The sequence below is a fragment of the Hemicordylus capensis genome, chromosome 3, assembly GCF_027244095.1.
Source record: "Hemicordylus capensis ecotype Gifberg chromosome 3, rHemCap1.1.pri, whole genome shotgun sequence".
In the NCBI taxonomy this organism is placed as follows: domain Eukaryota; kingdom Metazoa; phylum Chordata; class Lepidosauria; order Squamata; family Cordylidae; genus Hemicordylus; species Hemicordylus capensis.
This window is the reverse complement of record NC_069659.1, coordinates 349,375,503-349,395,194: the sequence shown is the minus strand read 5'-3', so window position 1 is coordinate 349,395,194 and position 19,692 is coordinate 349,375,503. Positions and strand designations below refer to the sequence as shown.

The 19,692-nt window shown below is 50.4% G+C and overlaps 1 protein-coding gene across 2 annotated transcripts; it reads right to left on the bottom strand.

Moving 5' to 3' along the window:
* Positions 1-2,814: 2,814 nt before the first annotated feature.
* Positions 2,815-19,596, bottom strand: LOC128348772 (mitochondrial ubiquitin ligase activator of nfkb 1-A-like). 2 transcript variants are annotated; one of them, XM_053304402.1, is made up of 5 exons: positions 19,400-19,596; positions 15,288-15,423; positions 13,455-13,542; positions 11,942-12,062; positions 2,815-5,056 (listed from the first exon to the last, which is right to left on the bottom strand). In XM_053304402.1, the coding sequence occupies exons 1-5, from the start codon at positions 19,552-19,554 to the stop codon at positions 4,327-4,329; spliced, it is 1,230 nt and encodes a 409-aa protein (XP_053160377.1). In that variant the 5' UTR covers positions 19,555-19,596; the 3' UTR covers positions 2,815-4,326. The 2 variants fall into 2 exon arrangements, with proteins under 2 accessions (XP_053160377.1, XP_053160378.1); XM_053304403.1 differs by lacking the exon at positions 19,400-19,596 and adding an exon at positions 19,241-19,389.
* Between the last annotated feature and the right edge of the window lie 96 nt (positions 19,597-19,692).

Sequence of the window (19,692 nt, the reverse complement as noted above, 5' to 3'; positions counted from 1 at the left end):
TCTTTGCATGGGCCACATGCTTTCAGCCTGCTGAACGCAAGGATGAGTGAAATGAGGCTGTCATGTGGATATTAGAAGAGAGAGAGACCCGCTCCTAAACTCATGTCCAGAAAAACAGCATGCAAGCCTATCTGCATCTTTTCCTGAGCTCCCTTCTTCCAACTCACTTTAGGATGGGTTAGTGAGGGTGCAGCTGCCCTAAACACACATCCGTGCAACATGGATCACCAGGGGGCATTCAGTTCACCCACATTTTAACTGGTGAGCAGAGAGAAAAGCACCTCTTGTTTCAAGGTCCTGTCTCTTCCTGGAACGTCACCCCATCCCTCCCTCCCAGGTACCTCCCACCCTACAAGAATTCTAGGCAGCTACAACCCAGGGCTGAAACTACCACCCTTCATTGGGTACCAAGACAACAGCAGCTCAGTCCTTCTAGCTTGGAAATTCCATCTTCTGGCTTGGAAATTCCATCTTCTGCTCCAACTTCTAATCAACTTGTACAACAGAAACAATTCGGTGCATTGACTAACCTTGTTTAACTTGCATGCTTTACTTCACTGGGTCTTTGAAGGGGGGGTTGTTTGTTTGCCTGTGCTGGAGTTACTGGAGGCACAGCTCAGAGACGCTGAGTCAGTGCTGCGCTGGATGGTTTTTTCATAGCCAGCTGGGGACTCAGGGAGCTCACACACCCACCACAAAGCTGAATCATACGTTTGCTTCAAAACCAGTCCTCATTTCACTGCCACCTTACCTAATCTCACATGCAAACCCCACACGATTATAAACAGACGCTGTCTTGGGGCCTAAGCTTAGCCTAAAAGGCATGCAGAATATGAACAAAGTCCATTTCCCCCTTCTGTCCACAGACTCTGAAGGGAAGGTTCTGCCACAGCCCAATCGGAGGGCGTAAAGGGGGACTGCATTGCCCTACAGCAGAGAGCGCACCAGTGACTTTCACTATTTTTCAAGCTGGAGCCAGTTTGGCAAAAACCCATCTATGTGAGAGTCCTTTCCCACTGTGCTGGCCTCTTTCTTGGTGCTGGGAGGCCCTTCAAAAGACAGAGCCCTCTCTTAAGAGCTCTGTGGGGAAAGTGTTGGAAAGGGCTACATCCCCCGGCAATCCATGCACACCTTCCAAGATGGCCCGGGGCTCAAGAGGGCTCTGTTTCTTCTCAAAGATACCCCACCAGCGCTGGGCAAAGCATAGCACTGCACACTGTGAGAATGGCCCTCTCCATGTAGTGCCAGTGGGACTGGGCAGAGTATTCGGCTTTGGCTGAAGTTTCACACAAGCCAGTACAGTGTAGTGGTTAGAGTGCTGGGCTAAGACCAGGGAGACCTGAGTTCAAATCCCCATTCAGCCATGAGACTTGCTGGGTGACTCTGGGCCAGTCACTTTTTTCTCAGCCTAACCTACTTCACAGGGTTGTTGTGAGGAGAAACCTAAGTATGTAGTACACCGCTCTAGGCTCCTTGGAGGAAGAGCGGGATGTAAAACAAACAAACAAACAAAACAATTCGGCCTGGAGCACCTTCCTTATGAGGCCTGGCTACAAACTACAGCATCTGGGGCTTTTTAGTTTGGAAAAGAGGCAACTATGGAGAGACATGGCAGTGGTTTATAAAATTACGCACAGAGTAGAGAGTGGACAGAGAGAAATTTTCCTCTCTCTCTGACAGCACTAGAACCAGGGGTCATTCTCATGCAACTGATAGCCAGGAAATTTAGGGCCAACGAAAGGATGCATTTTTTTCACAAAGCACAGAATAAATCTATGGCATTCTCTGCCACAAGATGTGGGGACTTGATGGAGGGCAGATCTATCAATGGCTATAGGCCACCTTCAGCCTCAGAGGCAAGAGGCCTCCAAATAGCAGTTGCAGGGGAGCTGCAGCAGGAGAGAGGGCAGGCCCTCACCTCTTGCCTGTGGGCTTCTCAGAGGAGTCTGGTGGGCCACAGTGTGAAACAGGATGCTGGTCTGGATGGACATTCTTGGGCCTGACCCAGCAGGGCTATTCTTACGAAAGATGTAGATATTATCCAGGATGGTGTGAGAATAAGCACAGGAGAGGAGGCAGGCCCCACACTGCTCCAAGTACGGTGTCATGGTCATTGGAGAATCTCCTCTCTCCGTGGCAAACAAGGAACTAGGGCCCATTTGACTGGAACTGGTGCTTGGAGGAGGCAACGGCACCCTGACAACCCCATCCTCTCTGCGGAGGACCTTTGTTCAGCGTTTCCAGCAGAAGTGGCAAGAAACATTTTGAGGAGGGACCCCGGCTCAGTGGCTGAGCATCTGAGCTTCGCGGAAGGTCCCAGGTTCAATCCCTGACCACATCACCAGGTCGGGCTAAGGAAGATCCCTGTCTGAAAAGCTAGCATGCCACTGCGGGTCAGCGGCAATACTGACTTTGATCCGGCCTGCACAACATAAGGCCCAGGGGCCGGATCCGGCCTGCAGGGAGTTTCCTGCTGGCCCACATGTAGGAATATCCTGCAGGAGCCATGAAGAGCTCGTGGCCTGTCCCGCTGATGAGCGGCAGAGGCTCAGTGCAGTCGGCCACTTGAGATGCTCGCTGGCCCCCTTGCCTCCGATACCATCCTTCACCCCTCTCGCCTTATCCCCTGTAATAATTCAACACACTGAAAATTGACCTTGGCCCCCCCACACCAAGTCACCGTAGGTTCCAGCCCACCAGGACATTTGGGTCGTGCAACCCTGCCTTAGATGGACTAACCACATCCAACCCAATGCCAGCATCATACAATCAGAACCGACTTTGCCGGAATCCCACTAAGAGGCTCCTCGAGACTTCTTGTGACTAAGAATATTGCTCCATTTATTTTGCCACGTTCTGGAGCTCAGGAACATCCCTTCGGGTTCTTCCATCCACACGTCCGTCTCTAAAGCTCTACTGTACTGGTGCTTCCGAGTCAAGAGACATTGGACCCTTTATCAGTACATCTTGATTCAACGCTTCCTGAGTGCCACCCAGCTGAGTGTGCCATTCCAGTGCTCAGCCTGTCCCCAGAGCAGGGTGCCAATGCATCAGCCCGATCTACTAGCAGAGCCAAGAACAGCCAAGGAGCCTCTGCGGTCCATCCGCCACTTGATGCTGACAATCGGGGGGGGGCAGCCAGACCAGGGAGACGCCCCTTGCCAGCAAGCCAACAGCCAAACCAGCTGTGCCACCCCAGGGATACTCCCCCAAGGCTGGACTGACTCTCTGCCTCAAATGCTTCCGCATGGAGTGGGCGATGGGGAGGAAGAGATCTATGCAATTCCAGGATGAACTACACAGTCACCAGCAATTCATAATTAAATCAGAATCTGCTGCTTAGCAATGGGCTGACTCAAGCGGGAAAGAATGGCCTCAAGCTCCTCGGCAGCTGCAGAACAGGGGAGGTTCAGAGCTGGTGAGGAGGTTGGCACAGTGTGTGTGGAGCTGCCCGTCAGGGCCTCCCTGACTCAAGGAGAACTCACTCTCGGACGGGCTTCTTCAGAGGGCCACCTGAAACCCTGGTTTCTGCACAGAGGCCGTTTCAAGACAGCTCCCCAGGACGGGGGCAACGGTGAGGAGACCCTTGCCCAAACAAAAGCCCAAGGCAGTAGCCACTACCTGCAGCATTCACATCAACCCAATTAACAGCTGCATAGAGGTGGCTGAAGCAGAAAAAAAGTGCTCTATTAAAAAAAAATTTAAGCTCTTCTGTCAAAAATCCAGCCTATGGTAGACCGTGAAGAACAGGACGGCCTCTCTGGCCAGTAGGCAAAGGTGCTGCCTTTCCCCCGCTGACCCCCCGCCCCCCTTTCCTTGGGGACAAAGGCCAAACACCAAGACTAGGAAACGCCAACCCAGTGTGGCAAGTCAGGCTCAGAAAGGAACTCTGCCCAGACTGCAGGAGGCCATGTGCAGGAAACGTGAGCCCGGGGTCAGGACCTGCATCATGCGCCATGTATCTGTGTGACTCGCCGACTCCTACTGGGGTTTCCTGTTCCCCGCTTGCACACAAAGGCGGCTGGAGCAGCTCTAGGACTTGGCAAAAAACAAAACTGATCAACACAGCACTCCTCGGCACACCCTTCGGCCCAGCGGAGCTTCACGGCCAGGCCAACCCCCTCCCGTCAATGAGAGGGGCAGGGCGGGGGCAGCGCCCCATCCGCCAGCCTTGAGCAAGGGGGCCGAGCTTGCAGCCCTCCCCCCAACCCCCAGAACTGGCGCGCCCGCCATGTGGCCGCCCCCTCCGTCCTGTCAGCCCCTCGCACGCTGCGCTGGCGGTGCCACGGGCTGAGCGGGCGTCCCAACCTCGCCCCGGCTGCTCCGTCAGGCCTGATAAAGGGGGACCACGCGGGAGATGGGCCCCCTGCAGATGGGGCAGCAGCGGCTGGGCAGGGCCTGGAAGCAGCTGAAGCAGCAGCAGACGTGGCCGCAGGGCAGGAGGACGCACTCGCGGAGGTTGGTGAGGCAGATGATGCAGGTGTGCTCGGGGGGCTCGTCGGATAGGTCCAGGGCAGAGGGCTTATGCAGGCGGAGGTCGTCGAAGGCCTGCCGCTCCGCCGCTGCCTCCTGCTTCAGCCGGCGGCGCCGGTAGGCCCGGTGGAGGGCGTGCAGGAGGACGGCACCAGCCGCCAGGCCGCCGAGCGCCGCGGCCCACTTCCAGAAGCTGCTAGCCGACTCCAGCTCCGCCAGCAGCGTCTGCCAGTCCCCCAGGCGCAGGAAGTAGCCGGCGCCGTCCGCCGGGGGCTGCAGGTGGAGGGAGCCGTCCGGGCGCAGGGCCAGCTCCCCGATGCCGGTGAGGCTGCTGCCCACCAGGAGCATCTCTTCGGTCTCCAGGAAGCCCTTGGGCTTCTCCCCGCTGAGGTAGTGGCCGACCAGGTCCTTGAAGCCGTGGGAGGTCTGCTGGAAGCGCTCGTACACCGTCTCCAAGGGCAGCTCAAGGGCGCTGAGGGGGGACTCCACGCTCACCTGGCCCCCGGCGGGGCTGCCGCTGGGAGGGGTCAGGACAAAGGGCACCGTGTGCACCTGCTCCAGCACCACCCGCTCACTGTCGGTCCTGCAAACGAGACCAGAGGACTGAGGACTGAGGGCCGAGGGCCGGGCCGGGCCCCTTCAGGGCCGCCAGGTCTGCAAGAGGGAGGCGCGATGCACGGCAGCCAGGCCTGCAGGCTCTGCAGAGAAACCCTCACGCTGAGCAACACAGGAAGCGCCAGATACCACACGAATTCTATGAGGGTCACCGGACGCTGCCTCACACCAAGTCAGACCATGGGGCCGTCGAGCTCCGGATTGTCTACCCTGACCGGCAGCAGCTTCTGCAGGGTTTCAGGCAGGGGGTTTCCCAACCCTACCCGGAGATGCTGCCAGGGGGCAAACCTGGGACCTTCTGCATGGAAAGCAGGTTTACTGTAATCGCTTTACAATAATGGCATCTTATTCACAGGTTATCTTGTCAATGTGAAGTACAGGAGCATCCAGGTGTACACATTCAATGAAAAGTCTTCAAATGAGACTGCATCTTATGTGTCCTTTTAAGAGTGACAACTTGCTTGTACAACATAGAACAGAAGAATACAAGAAATCGTTGATATTGCCTGTAGTCTCCAAATGGAGAAGGTTGCAACTGAGAGGGATCATCTGCAAACTGAGGACCATTTGGAAACTGCAGACACAACCCTTGTTAATAGGACACCTGCTCCTTCACTGAGCTACAGCCCATGCCCCATATGTAGAACATCCCCTCGGACTCTGTCAAATCCATTCCATCCATATCCCTGGCTTAGCCAGCAAGGATACCCAGAGAGGCAGGCTGTGTTGGTCCTCAGTGGGGGCTGAGCTCCCTTACTGTGCTCCAACAGGAGCTTGCTTAATTCTTGATCGGCACGGCCCGGTTGCTGCTCAGGTGGCAAAGGGAGGGACCCACTGGGGTGCTGCAGCTGCAAGCCCTGCTGAGCTGTGCTCAGGAGATGAATGCTGCATACCTAGGAAGCGGCCTTCTGCCGAGTCAGACTACTGCTCCATCCTGCTCAGTACTCTCTGCCCAGGCTGGCAGCGGCTTCTCCAAGGTTGCGGCTCGGAGTCTCTCTCAGCCCGTTCTTGGAGACCCCACCAAGGAGGGAACTTGGAGCCTTCTGCAGGCAAGCAGGCAGGTGCTCTTTGCCTGAGCTACTGGCCTCACCGCCCCTCAGGGGAATCTCTTACTGTACTGGGATCACACATGGAGTGTCCCATTCAAATGCACAACCAAGGCAGACCCTGCTTAGCAAAAGGGACAATCCATGCTTGCTGCCACCAGACCAGCTCTCCTTCCTACTTACTTGATCTCTAGCCTGCCCAAAGCTTTGGCTGAGAGTATAGTCTATAAATATGGCAAATCACAATCAAATAGGGAGGGACCATAGGTCAGCGGTGGAGCACCTGCTTTGCATACGGAAGGCCACAGGATCAGACCCTGACATCAGCATGGAGGGCTGGGAAAGAAAGACCCCTGCCTGAGACCCTGGAGTGCTGCTACCAGTCAGTGTAGACCAGGGATTCTCAATGTTGGGTCCCAGGTGTTATTGGACTTCAGCTCCCATAATCCCCAGCCTCAGTGGCCTTGACTGGGGATTATGGGAGTTGAAGTCCAATAACATCTGGGGACCCAACGTTGAGCATCCCTGGTGTAGACAATGCTGAGCAAGCCAGGCCAGTAGTCTGGCTCAGCAGAAGGTAGCTTCCCATATACATGCAAGACTACAGCTGAACTCTGTTCACCAAATGCAAGGGTGGTGTGTATTCTGCATTAAAAGAAATCAAATTCTGTACCAAGCAAAAGTCAAACAAGACAGTTGTTTGTGCCAATCTGCATCTATTTCTTGCATTGTGCAAATTTCTGTTTTATTTTGCCAGTCATGGGAAGGGACAAGGAGTGATGCACTGAAGCCCTGCTCTCTGGTCACCGCAAAGCACATTCAGCCACTTCTCAGACTCAGGACTTCAGCAGGCACTGCCCCACATGCTTTCCAGCAGATCCCTGCATCCCTAACATGAAGGGTCAATGGGGTGTTCCCACTAGGGGGTCTTTTCAGAAGGAGAAAGCATGACGATTTCCTTAGCATAACTATTATTTGGGTACAGACTGTCTAGCTCCGCTTCTACGTACAACAATCAGGCCTAAGAATCTACATCTTTCTTTAGAATGAGAGAAAGCAGAGAGTCTCAACAATGACCAAAGGCCACCGTGGCTGAGGAAGATGGGAGCTGTAGGCCAGCAAGATCTGGTGGCCCAAGCTTGAGGATCCTGGCTTTGGAGAGCTTGGAGAAAATACCCTTAAAGAACCTCAGGCTTGTGCCCATAAATGCCACTGGCACCTCAGTTTTTTATCCCCGCAAGTCCCTCCACACCTTACACGGAGCTTTGGAGAACTTTAGAAAACTTGTGAGAGCGCAGCTCCCCTGCTTCCAAAGCTTCTCCAAGATGCAGGGCAAGTCCAGAGATTCTCCCCAGCCTTCTCTGGAGCCTGGACAAGGTCAGGATGCATCTCTCTCACTTGCCACAAGACACCCAGCTGCTTCCTGGGCCTCTTGGTAACCGTGCTAACAGAGTCAAGCGCCTGCATGCACACACCTGACAACTCAGAGCTGGGAGGGGGGCTTGCCCCCAAAATTGTGTCGAGTCCCTGAAACTCAGCATGCCGTCACAGGCTGGAGGTGTAGCAGAAGTGCATTCACACTGAAACAAGAGAGTCATGCCTCAGAAAAACAGCAGAGAGGTAGCAACTCCCGACCTTATTTATGACATGTTCCGTTCTCAGGAACAGCACAGAACTGGTCCCCAGGCATTCTCCCATCCAGGCAGAGCACGGGGCCAGAACAGCTGAGCTTCAGCAGCAGAGGGTTAGTGTTAGGGTTAGGCCAGAGATCTTGATTCTTGACCTTTAAAAAAAAAAAAAACAAGCCTGCAGCCTCTGCTCCTACCACCCAGTGCTTCTCAAAGATGCTTACGTGGACTAGGTGTTTCACAGGATGTTTTAGGACTTTAATTTGTTCTTGCTTCTCAAACATAAGGATTAGTGAAGGCAGCGAAGGAGCTTAATCAAACATTTGCGTTGAAGTAACAACTGATCAAAGCAGCAGCAGTAAACCAACGTGTACGTGATCACTAGTTGTGCGTTTTGAGAGGGGGCTGGATCACGGATGTGTTTCACCAAGTTATGGTTTTGTAAAGTCATGAGAAATTTTAGGATTTTAAAAAAAGGTGGGAATTTAGATGGATGTCAGGTTGCCTCTGGACATCTCACTTGATTCTTTTCTTACTCTCCAGCAATGGTTCCCAACCTGGGTCCTCCAGATGTTGCTGAACTACAACTCCCAGCACCCCCAGCCACAGCTGGAGCTGGGGATGCTGGGAGTTGTAGTTCGGCAACATCTGGAGGACCCCAGATTAGGAACCACTGCTTTACAGTTTGTAAGTCAGGAGAAAGCTTCTTGAAATGATGCTCCTTGAAACTTATGAAATGCATGTATAAACAATGCTATGTTTGCCCCTACTAACTGGGCAAAGAGGCACCTTTTTAACGTGGTGATTCTCTTTATTTAGCAGAGGGAGAGTAACTGGCCCTATCCACCCCCAGCACAGTACTTCCAATGACTGTTAAAAGCTGGTGTCTATCTTATGTTTCTTTTTAGATGGTGAGCCATTTGGGGACAAGGAGCCACCTTATTTACTTATTATTTCTTATGTAAACCGCTTTGGAAACTTTTGTTGAAAAACAGTATATAAATATTTGTTGTTGTTGTTGTTGATGCCTTCAGCTTGGTATAGATTACAATGCCTATATACGCGGTACTAAAAGCTAAACAAGTCAACTAGTCTTCTTTATAGAAGTTTTCCTCTTGGGCCATTACCTTTAAATACGGTCATTACAATACCCATATCCTTGCAAGGAACACAAAACCACATGTGCCATCATTTCTGGATTGGGGCCTTGCACACAACCGTTTCCCATATAGCCTCCAGCTCGTCTAAATAACGGAGCACAGCACAGGGTTATCTGGAGAAGGCAACCATGACACGGCCATGCTCTGGGCCTGCCACGTCGCTCCCTCTCACGTGGCAAGAGGCAGCACACACCATCCTGAAGCTGGGCCTGTCGCCAGCTGCTTCTCTTCACCAACTAGGAAAACCCAAGGCTGGTGCCCCCTGGAACAGGGGTTCCCAGATGATGCTGACGACGACGACTCCCATAATCACCAGCAGCATTGCAGTGTTACGGGGAACACTGAAAAGGCACACTCCAGCCTCTTCTCTGGGTGAGGAGAGCTGGTCTTGTAGTAACAAGCATGAATGTCCTGCTGTGCATTTGAATGGGACACTCCATGTGTGAGCCCAGTAAGAGATTGCCCTGAGGGGGGGTGAGGCCAATAGCTCAGGCGAAGAGCACCTGCCTGCTTGCCTGCAGAAGGCTCCAAGTTCCCTCCTTGGCGGGGTCTCCAAGAACGGGCTGAGAGAAACTCCGGCCCGCAACCTTGGAGAAGCCGCTGCCAGCCTGGGCAGAGAGTACTGAGCGGGATGGAGCAGTGGTCTGACTCGGCAGAAGGCCGCTTCCGAGGTATGCAGCATCCATCTCCTGAGCACAGCTCAGCAGGGCTTGCAGCTGCAGCACCCCAGTAGGCCCATCCCTTTGCCACCTGAGCAGCAACCGGGCCGTGCCGATCAAGAATTAAGCAAGCTCCTGTTGGACCACAGTAAGGGAGCTCAGCCCCCACTGAGGACCAACACAGCCTGCCTCTCTGGTATCCTTGCTGGCTAAGCCAGGGATATGGATGGAATGGATTTGACAGAGTCCGAGGGGATGTTCTACATATGGGGCATGGGCTGTCGCTCAGTGGAAGAGCATCTGCTTTGCGTGCTGAAGGTCCCAGGTTTGCTCCCTGGCAGCATCTCCAGGTAGGGCTGGGAAAGCCCCCTGCCTGAAACCCTGCAGAAGCTGCTGCCGGTCAGGGTAGACAATACTCAGATGGCCCAATGGTCCGACTGGGTGTGAGGCAGCTTCGGGTGATCCTCACAGAATTTGTGTGGTATAAGGAGCTTCCTATTTCCAATTCACACAGAATTTGCTACTAGACACAGAATTCAGCCTAATGAGCATCTCAGAATTTTAAAAAGAAATAATGTGTTTTTAAACAAAAATTTCTAGGAGGTCATGCAGGTCAGGGCCCCCCAAGCTTATATTCACAGATGATGCTGAACTATAACGAATGCTCTTTGAACATTTACGCTGGGGGTGATGGGAGTTGTAGTCCAGCAACATCTGAGGATCCAAGGTCAGGGACTCCTGCTGTAGGCAACAGCTGGTGACATTTCTAAAAGCCAGAATAGAAGCAAGTGAGCAGAATGTCCAGTGATCGAGGGATGGAGCTTCAGGGGCCTTCACAGCTCTTTGCCCATCCCCATGACTAGCAGGGGGAGGACTTTATATGCAAATTTGCTTAATTAGCATAACAAATTAATTAGCATAACAAATGGGGACCTGCAACAAAATGTTGCTGTATATTCCCAGGTCCTATGAGGATGGCACCTCCCTCAGGGGGGCCTTGGAACAAGAACTTGCCTTGGAACAAGAACCCTGTAACGAAAGAGAGGACAGCTTGCTTCTTTTCCACCTTCCAGAAACCTTCCCCCGCTGTGCTATATAATCCCAGCTGGCTGGACTTTGGGACTGGCTGCCAGGCCAAACCTGGATGTTTAATTGTTATGCAACAGAGGTGGGCAGAATTCTGGAGAACGGGAAAGTCAGAACTTGTAACCCCCAAGGAGGCAAGTTTCAAAAATCAAACAAGGAGGATGCTTACAGGACGCATCCTCCCAACTCTAACCACACACTCTGAAATATGGACTATGAGCTGTTAGACAGACCTATCTATTCCCCATCTTCCCCTATTCCTTCCCCTCCAAATGACACTCTAGGATTCCATGGATCAGCTGCTCTCAATATGCCATAGCACAGGACTGCACAACTCTGGCCCTCCAGGTGCTTTTGGACTACAACTCCCATCATCCCCAGCCACAGAAGAATTATGAGAGTTGTTGCCCAGCGTCTGCAGGGAGGTCAAAGTTGAGCAACCCTGCTCTAGAACCTGGAAGCTCACCAAGACGGAGGCAGAAATCACTGCCTTATTTTTGGGTAGCCTATTTGGCTTCCAAGCTGACAGATAGTCAGGCATCCAAGTTCACTATTAGAGGGAACAAGTGCAGATCTGTTTTTGTGTTTGTTTTAAGATTGTGAGCCCTTTCAAGGCAGGAAGCCATATTTATTGTATTGTATTGTTCTAAGTAAACCGCTTCGAGAACTTTTCTTGAAACGTGGTATATAAATATTTGTAGTGCAGTAGAAAAGGAGTTCTGCAGTGCTCTTTGGGGCTCACAGAGGACCCCTTTTATCCTTCCCACAATCCTGAAACATTCCCCCTTATCTCTGGGCTATATAGTGAGTTTCTCAAGTACAGAGCAACCTCTCTCTTTATTTCTGGGTGGTCCTGTTGTGCTTCCAAACCGACAGGCATGAGATCATTCTCATTTGGCCTTAGGTGATGTATACAGATTGCAGAAGTCAGCATTTCTTGGAAGAATTTATCCTACACTGATGATGACATTTTGAGATTTTTAACACCGGATATTCACGGCCTTGTTCATGGGTCAAATCCAGCCTCTAAAACTGTGCTAGAACATAACAGGGGAACCAGCACAGAAGCTGCAAGGCAGGTGCAACATCCTCCTTGCAGCCCTCACCCACTTCTGGGAAGCCACAGTACCCTGTACCTGATGACTCCTCTGAATGGTCTCCTAGGACAGCTTCATGTACCACAAAATGCCAGCAAAGGGATGCTACCCCGCCCAAACCCAGGTGGGTGACCCCACAGTTCCTCCCCAATACTGGTTCTCCCAACTTCTGCTTACCAACTCCGGGCCAAGCTGTTCCAGACCAGCCGATGTTCCTTTAGCACCAGCCTTTCAATCACTCCCTGCAGCTCCTTGTGGTATGGGCTGGTCAGAGCAGACTCAGCTGGCTGGACCACCCCTAAAGGAGAGAGAGAGAGAGAGAATGGAATTTCTGGAGAGCACATTCCCTGCCTCACCCCTTCTTCCTTCCAGGGGCCCTAAGCAATAAAGCCAAAACAAGTTTGAAATGCAAAATTGGTTGGCTGGATTCTCATAAAGGGAAAAGCTGGGAATTCTGTATCACAAAAACCTCCCCAACCAGCCTCACCTCTTGCTACCCCTGATGGTGCTTTCAGCCACACTCGGAGCACTGAAAAGCATGAGAAATGGAAAATGGGGCGGTTATTTTTACTGTCTAGGGCAGTATTGCTTTGAGTAGTTTGCCAAAAGACAACAGTGAAGTGTTATAAAGCATTTTTTTAAATTTCAAGTTGAAACTTTGAGCCTAACACTAACAGCTCATATTTTTGTTTTTAAAAATGCAGATTTCTGTATACATTTGGAGCAAAACATTTGAATATCTGTGCTTGAACATCTGGGTTGTAGTCTCCAAAAGTCAAATGTGAAACTTAATGCAGTTTCAAAATTTCAAAAAGGCAAGTGTCAAAATCTAGATGAAAATTCATTTCAAAAATGTACTCATTCATTCATTCATTCGATTTTTATACTGCCCTTCCAAAATGGCTCAGGGCGATTCACATTAAAACAAAACAATTAAAATCAATTAGCAGTTAAAAACAGAGGTCGTAACACACCACAAAGCAGTAACAGTTAAAACATTCAGAACAGTTTAAAAACCAGGTTACAATGTTAAAACCATTTACAACCATTTAAAAATTTACATGGGGCTTCTTGTCATGTGGAGAGTGAATGGGCTAGGAAGGGTGGCCTCTGCAGTTTTCTACCAAAGTGCTTTGTAACCCCAGAACAGAGGTGGGCAAACTTGGCCGTCCAGCTGTTGTGGAACTAAAACTCCCATCACCCCTCACCACAATCCATTCTAGGGCTGCCCTGGTCCTAGAAACTTGCTGCTTGCCAAGCTCAGGCAAAACAGGAAACCACAGCTCGAATCAGAGAGTATACCAAAAGGCTCTCTACTAGAGATCTAAGATGGGTCCAGAAGTCCCGCCCTGGTCTTGCTAGTCATCCCTGTCAGTGCCCTGCTCATTCCTCTGAGGCAGCGAATGCCCCATCCACAGGATCTAACCATGAGCAGGGCACCGGCAGGGATGACTGAAGGGCCCAGGGCAGGACTTCCCCTCATGTAGAGCGCCTTTGGATGCCGTCTGGAGAGGGCTCAAGATCTCCAGCTAGGAGAACACGCCTTGGAGTGCCATGGCCCTCACACTCCACCCATTCTGCCCCCAGCTTTCAGTCCCCAGTGGATGTGATAGGAAAGAACTAGGGTGCCGGGAACTGGCCTGCCGGTTCCCTCCTCCAACCAAGACAAATAGTCCAACAGGCCTCTTACCTTCAATGGCAACATAGCGCAGGCAGCTGCCACTCGTAGCAGAGAGAATGCTGGGAAGGCTGTCACTGACTTGGAGCTTTGGTGCCTCCTACATGAGAGCAGGAGAGAGAGTATACTCCTTAGCACTCCTTTTGCGTACGAACAGAAGGGGATGGAGGGAACCTAATGGAGAGATGGTCTGAGCGGTGAAGGCCCTGGTTCAAAACTCCCCTCAGACACAAGTTCAGCAGGTAGTCTTAGGCAAGCTTTGCTCAAAAGGGCTCTGCTGGACCACACCAAGACGTTCAGCATTCAGTATCCAACAACAGCCAGAAGTTGCCTCTGAAAAGCTCACAAGCAAGACATAAAGGACACCTCCTCTATCTGTACTCAGCATCTGGTACTCTGAACAAGGAAGTTGGCCAGTTAATAACGAAACCACATGCAGGCCCAGTTTATGTGGGGAGGAGAGCTGGTCCTGTGGTAGCAAGCATGAATTGTTCCCTTTGCTAAGCAGAGTCCACCTTGATTTGTATTTGGACTACATAGGAGTGCTGCAAGGTATTCCCATTAGGGGATGGGGCCAAAGCTGAGTGGAAGAGCATCTAGGTCCCAGCTTCACTCCTTGGTGGCATCACCAGGTAGGGCTGGGAGAGACTCCTGCTTGAAACCTTGGAGAGCTGCTGCCAGTCAGTGTTGACAATTCTGAGCCAGATGGATCAAGAGTCTGACTCAGTATTAAGCAGTTTCCTATGTTCCTCCTTCTATCATGGAACTCAAGGAGGCATCACCTGCCACAAGGGATTTCAAACTTAGGTCTCCAGATGTCGTTGGACTACAACTCCCATCATCTCCCACCTTTGCCAAAAGAGGCCAAATCTACCTGATACTGACCTAACAGATATTCTCCAGACCTAGCCCTGCTTAGCTTCACAAGGTCCCTACATCAGGCACCCTCAGACCATGCTCTGGATTCAAGTTCCATTTTGTCCTTATGGGCTTACCGCCATCGATAGACTTCTCCTCCTCCACAAGAGTGTGAAGGAGGAGCCACTGAAGCGAACGGCCATCACTACCTCTCAGAGTAACTAATTCCATGCACTGCTGATGGGTTGTATGAAGCAATGGCTCCTTCCATCTGTCCTGAACCTACTACCGATCAGCTCCATTGGGCAACCCACCATTATGAGAGAGGAGGGGAAAGGCCTCTCTCTATTCACTCTCTTGGGCTTAACCCTCAATCTGCAATGTGGGGATAATCATACCGGCTTACAGTAGCCCTGTAAGGTAAGGATTACAGACACAATATACAGGGACATGCTTCAACCATGCTACACAAATGCTAAGCATTATTCCGATCCATTCTCCAAGCGTCTGGAGTCCTCTTCAGACATTATGCTGTAGTGGCATTCAGATGTCTGTCCACATTTACATGTTTCTGTGTGACTGACTGTACCTGCTTTCATTTTAAAAGTGAACTGGGGAACAGACCCCTCAAATGCATGGTACAGAAGAAACGTACTGCAGAGCGTAGTGGTTTGAGTGTTGGGACTAGGACCAGGAAGACCCGAGTTTGAATCCCCATGCAACCACTGGGTGACTCTGGGCCAGTCATGTATCTCTCAGCCTAACCCACCTCACAGGGTTGTTGTGAGGATAAAAATAAGCATGTATACGCTCTGAGCTCCTTGGAGGAAGAACGGGATAGAAGTGTAAAAATAAATATAAATAAATAAATACCTGTGTTCAACATGTTAAAATATGTCCCTTTGTACAGATCTGTACCTGTGTACAGTATACACGGATTGTACAAGTACTGAATGTGTGAAGCAAGGTGCACAGGGCCGTCCATACCTGAATATTGGCCACCACCTTAGCCTTCCTCCTGTGCAGGTAATAGAAAAGGCCAGAGAAAGCCAGGCTGGAACCCAAACAAACTAGCTCTCCTGGTGTGATGGGCAAGGCATCCATCTGTGTTTCTTCTCTGTGGCTGCAAGAGAAGAAAAATCAGATCTTGAGCTACACAGGCAGGAGAGGATTCCACTGTCACCAAACCTTAATTGTGACCAGTGCACCCTCTAATTTTTTTCATCTGTGTGCGGAATGAGTTTTGTTCTGGGCAGCAGTATGAAGGTAATGTGTGCGCAGGTGCATTTAGAGTGGGGGCTTCCCGATTCAACCCAAGTGGGATCTAAATCTAACTGAGCAGACATTAAAAAACGTGTGTGCGTGCCCTTAGGGTAACACTGGTAGTGACCACTTTGAAGGCAGACACCAGGAAGTGGGCACCATAAGTTACAGTTAGGGAAATGTTGCAACTGGGAGTATGTTTTATGGAGTAGAAACTTCTACTCAAAGTTTTATAAGACATGTGGCAGCTAAAGCCACTCTATGAAAACTATTAGTATGCAAATGTTGCTTTAAGGCACTGATTTAAAAAAAAAAACATTTTAAAAGCAAGATCTCAACTTATTCTGGCCACAGTGCATCTTGGATGGGATGGAAATTCAGAGTACTACACAGAGTGTTTCCAGGCACCTTTTGATTCGTTCTCCTACCATAACTATCTCAAGGGATGAAGTCGAAAAGCACCATAAAGTGTGGGCAGACGACTTCAGGAATCTTTTCTCATGCCACAAAGCACATCTTCCTAAACATGCAAGGCTCATCAAACATTACAAATTGCTGCCTGTGCACCTATACCTGCTTTTGTGCAAATAACTAAAAAATATTCATTTTTTAGACGGTGGTGCTCTGGGTGGTGCACAACAGCAAAAATAAAACCCATGAATCAGTCCTTTAAAAACACTCTCGAAAAAATATTCGTTTTTTAGAGAGTGAACCCAGTTACTGGACCTTTCAAACAGGGACACAAACTTGGGTGGGGGGGCTCAAGCCCCCTCCAGGATTTCCCAGAGAGGACAATGCACTCGTCGGGCTGCCAGGTGGAGAAAGTGGGGCTCAAGCCCTCCTCCAGATTTCCTGGGGGAGGCAGTCACCTCCTCTGCCTCCTGCCAGGGTAGCATCAGCAAGCTCTCGTGCTCAAGTTCATCAATCAGTTGAACAACACAGTCAGTCCTGTGTTGTCTTTGGAGCAGCTCAGCAAGTTCTTAGGAGGCGCGGCTGCCTCTATAATTCTCTGATTAGAAGTAGTATAACAAGGAGAAAAGCTAGTGGTGCTCTGTGCTACTATGCGCTCTGATCAGAGCAAGCCCATCCCCTAAGGGGACTATCTTACAGTCCTCTGCTCACATGTAGTCTCCCATTCAAATGCAAACCAGGGTGGACCCTTGTAGCAAAGAGAAGAATTCATGCTTGCCACCACAAGTAGAGTCAGGGAAGCTATAAAAGGGAAGAAGACTTCCTTCAAAAAATGGAAGTCCTGCCCAAATGAAGAGAACAGGAAGGAACTTAAACTCTGGCAAAAGAAATGCAAGGAGACAATAAGAGATGCAAAGAGAGAGTTTGAGGAGCATATAGCTAGAAGTGTCAAGGGGAATGACAAACACTTCTTTAAATAGATCAGAAGTAGAAAACCTGCCAGGGAGGTAGTTGGACCCTTAGATAATGAGGGTGTGAAAAGGATTATTAAGGAGGATAAGGAGATTGAATGAGTTCTTTGCATATGTCTTCACAGTGGAGGATACTAACCATATACCCTCTCCAGAATTGAGTTTTTCAAGTTTAGCAGCTGAGGAACTGGGTGAATTTGAGGTGACAAGGGAAAATGTTCTAAACTGTCTTGAAAAACGAAAAATTAACAAATCGCCAGGGCCAGATGGCATCCACCCAAGAGTTCTGAAGGAACTCAAATATGAAATTACCAATCTCCTAGCAAAAATATATAACTTGTCCCTACAATCAGGCTCTGTACCAGAGGACTGGGAAGTAGCCAATGTGACTCAAATTTTCAAGAAGAGATCCAGGGGTGATCTGGGAAATTACAGGCCAGTCAGCTTAACTTCGGTGCCAGGTAAATTGATGAAAAGCTTACTTAAGGACAAAATTGTAAAGCATATAGAAGAACAGGCCTTGCTGAAGGAGAGCCAGCATGGCTTCCGCAAGGGAAAGTCTTGCCTCACTAACCTTTTGGAGTTCTTTGAGAGTGTCAACAGGCATGTGGATAAAAGTGATCCGGTTGACATAGTATACTTTGACTTCCAAAAAGCTTTTGATAAAGTTCCCTACCAAAGGCTCTTGAGTAAACTTAGCAGTCATGGAATGAGGGGACAGGTTCATGTGTGGATCGGTAACTGGTTGAAGGACAGGAAACAGAGAGTAGGAATAAATGGGCAGTTTTCACAGGTAGGTAGGTAGGAAGTGGGGTCCTCTGGGGATTGGTACTGGGACCAGTGCTCTTTAACTTGTTCATAAATGATCTAGAAGTTGGGGTGACCAGAAAAGTGGCCAAATTTGCAGATGACACTAAACTATTTAGGGTAGTGAAAATCCACAATGGACTGTGAGGAACTCCAAAAAGATCTCTCCAAACTGGGGGACTGGTTGACAAAATGGCAAATGTGGTTCAATGTAAGCAAGTGTAAAGTGATGCACATGGGGGGGGCACACACAAACTTCACATATACACGGATGGGATCTGAGCTGTTGGTGACTGACCACGATCTTGGGGTTGTGGTGGACAGCTCATTGAAAGTGCCATCTCAGTGCATTGCAGCTGTGAAAAAAGCTAATTTCATGCTAGGAATCATTAGGAGGGGGATTGAAAATAAATATGCTAATATTTTAATGCCCTTAAATAAATCTATGGTGTGGCCACATCTGGAGTACTGCATACAGCTTTGGTCACCGTATCTTAAGAAGGATACTGCAGAACTGGAAAAGGTGCAGAAGAGGGCAACCAAAATGATCAGGGGCCTGGAGCACCTTCCTTATGAGGATAGGCTACAGCATCTGGTGCTCTTTACCTTGGAAAAGAGGTGACTAAGGGGAGACATGATCGAATTGCATAAAATTATGCATGGGGTGGATTGGGTAGACAGAGAGAAATTTTTCTCCCTCTCTCACAACACTAGAACCAGGGGTCACCCCATGGAACTGAAGGTCGGGAAATTTAGGACTGACAAGCAGAAGTACTTTTTCACACAGTGCATAATTAATCTATAGAATTCCTTGCCATGGGATGTGGTGATTGCCACCAGCTTGGATGGCTTTAAAAGGGGCTTAGACAGATTCATGGTGGACAGGTCTATCAATGGCTACTAGTCTGGGGACTGTGGGCCATCTCCAGCCTCAGAAGCATGATGCCTCTCAATCCCAGTTGCAGGGGAGTAACAGCAGGAGGGAGGGCATGCCCTCAGCTCCTACCTGTGGCTTCCAGTGGCATCTGGTGAGCCACTGTGTGAAACAGGATGCTGGACTAGCTGGGCCTCCTTGTGCCTGATCCAGCAAGGCTGTCCTTATGTTCTTAAGACCTCTCTTCTCATGTGTTCCGTCACACACCACCCCCGGGGAAATTGAGAAGTCTACATCCCTGCTTTCCAATGTAGGGTAAGATTGTGCATACTGTCGTGTGTGCATGCATGCATACAAGTAACAGGTGAATGACCATTTGGGGTGTACAAAATGCTTGCGCTACAGGTCGCCTGAGATTCAATCCCACACTTGAGGCGTGATATACTTTATGGGCAGTTCCAGAAATTGCGATCCCTCGGGGAACGGGGAGGGGGAGGGGGAGCTGTCAGGAGAGTAGGGAATCTAGGAAGCGGAACCACTCCAGGGATTCCCACTGCTGAGTTACTAGCAAGAGAAGCGCCGCCGCTTCCGTCTTGGGAAATACCATCGCTTGCCTTGCACAGCCGGCCTCCAAATCCTGGCAACAACTCAGCACTCTGTACATTCTCAGAGGCAATGGTCTTAGGGCTCAATAAGCTTCAGAGCGGAGATGGCCTGAGTCCTACAAGCACACCGCGGGGCTCAACAGCCTACCCCAGCGGAAACTCACTCACCTCCCCGGCGGAGCTACCACGGCGTCTTCCGCATCGTCATCAGGACCTTCCCTTCCCAAGGGCAGCATTCTAGCCCAGCCCGAGAGATCAGCGTTTACCCGTCCCCGCAAGGACATGTGGGAAATGAAGTCAGGAAAACCTGAGTGCCGCGCCATACCCCAATGGTTGTCCTTTGGTTGAGAGACTACGACTCCCGAAATGCACTGCTCTCCATAGGCGCTAATGTGGAACCATTCCGATTCCGGCGACGTCCTTCTCACTCCCATAATGCACTGCAGCAGCGGCCGCCGAGC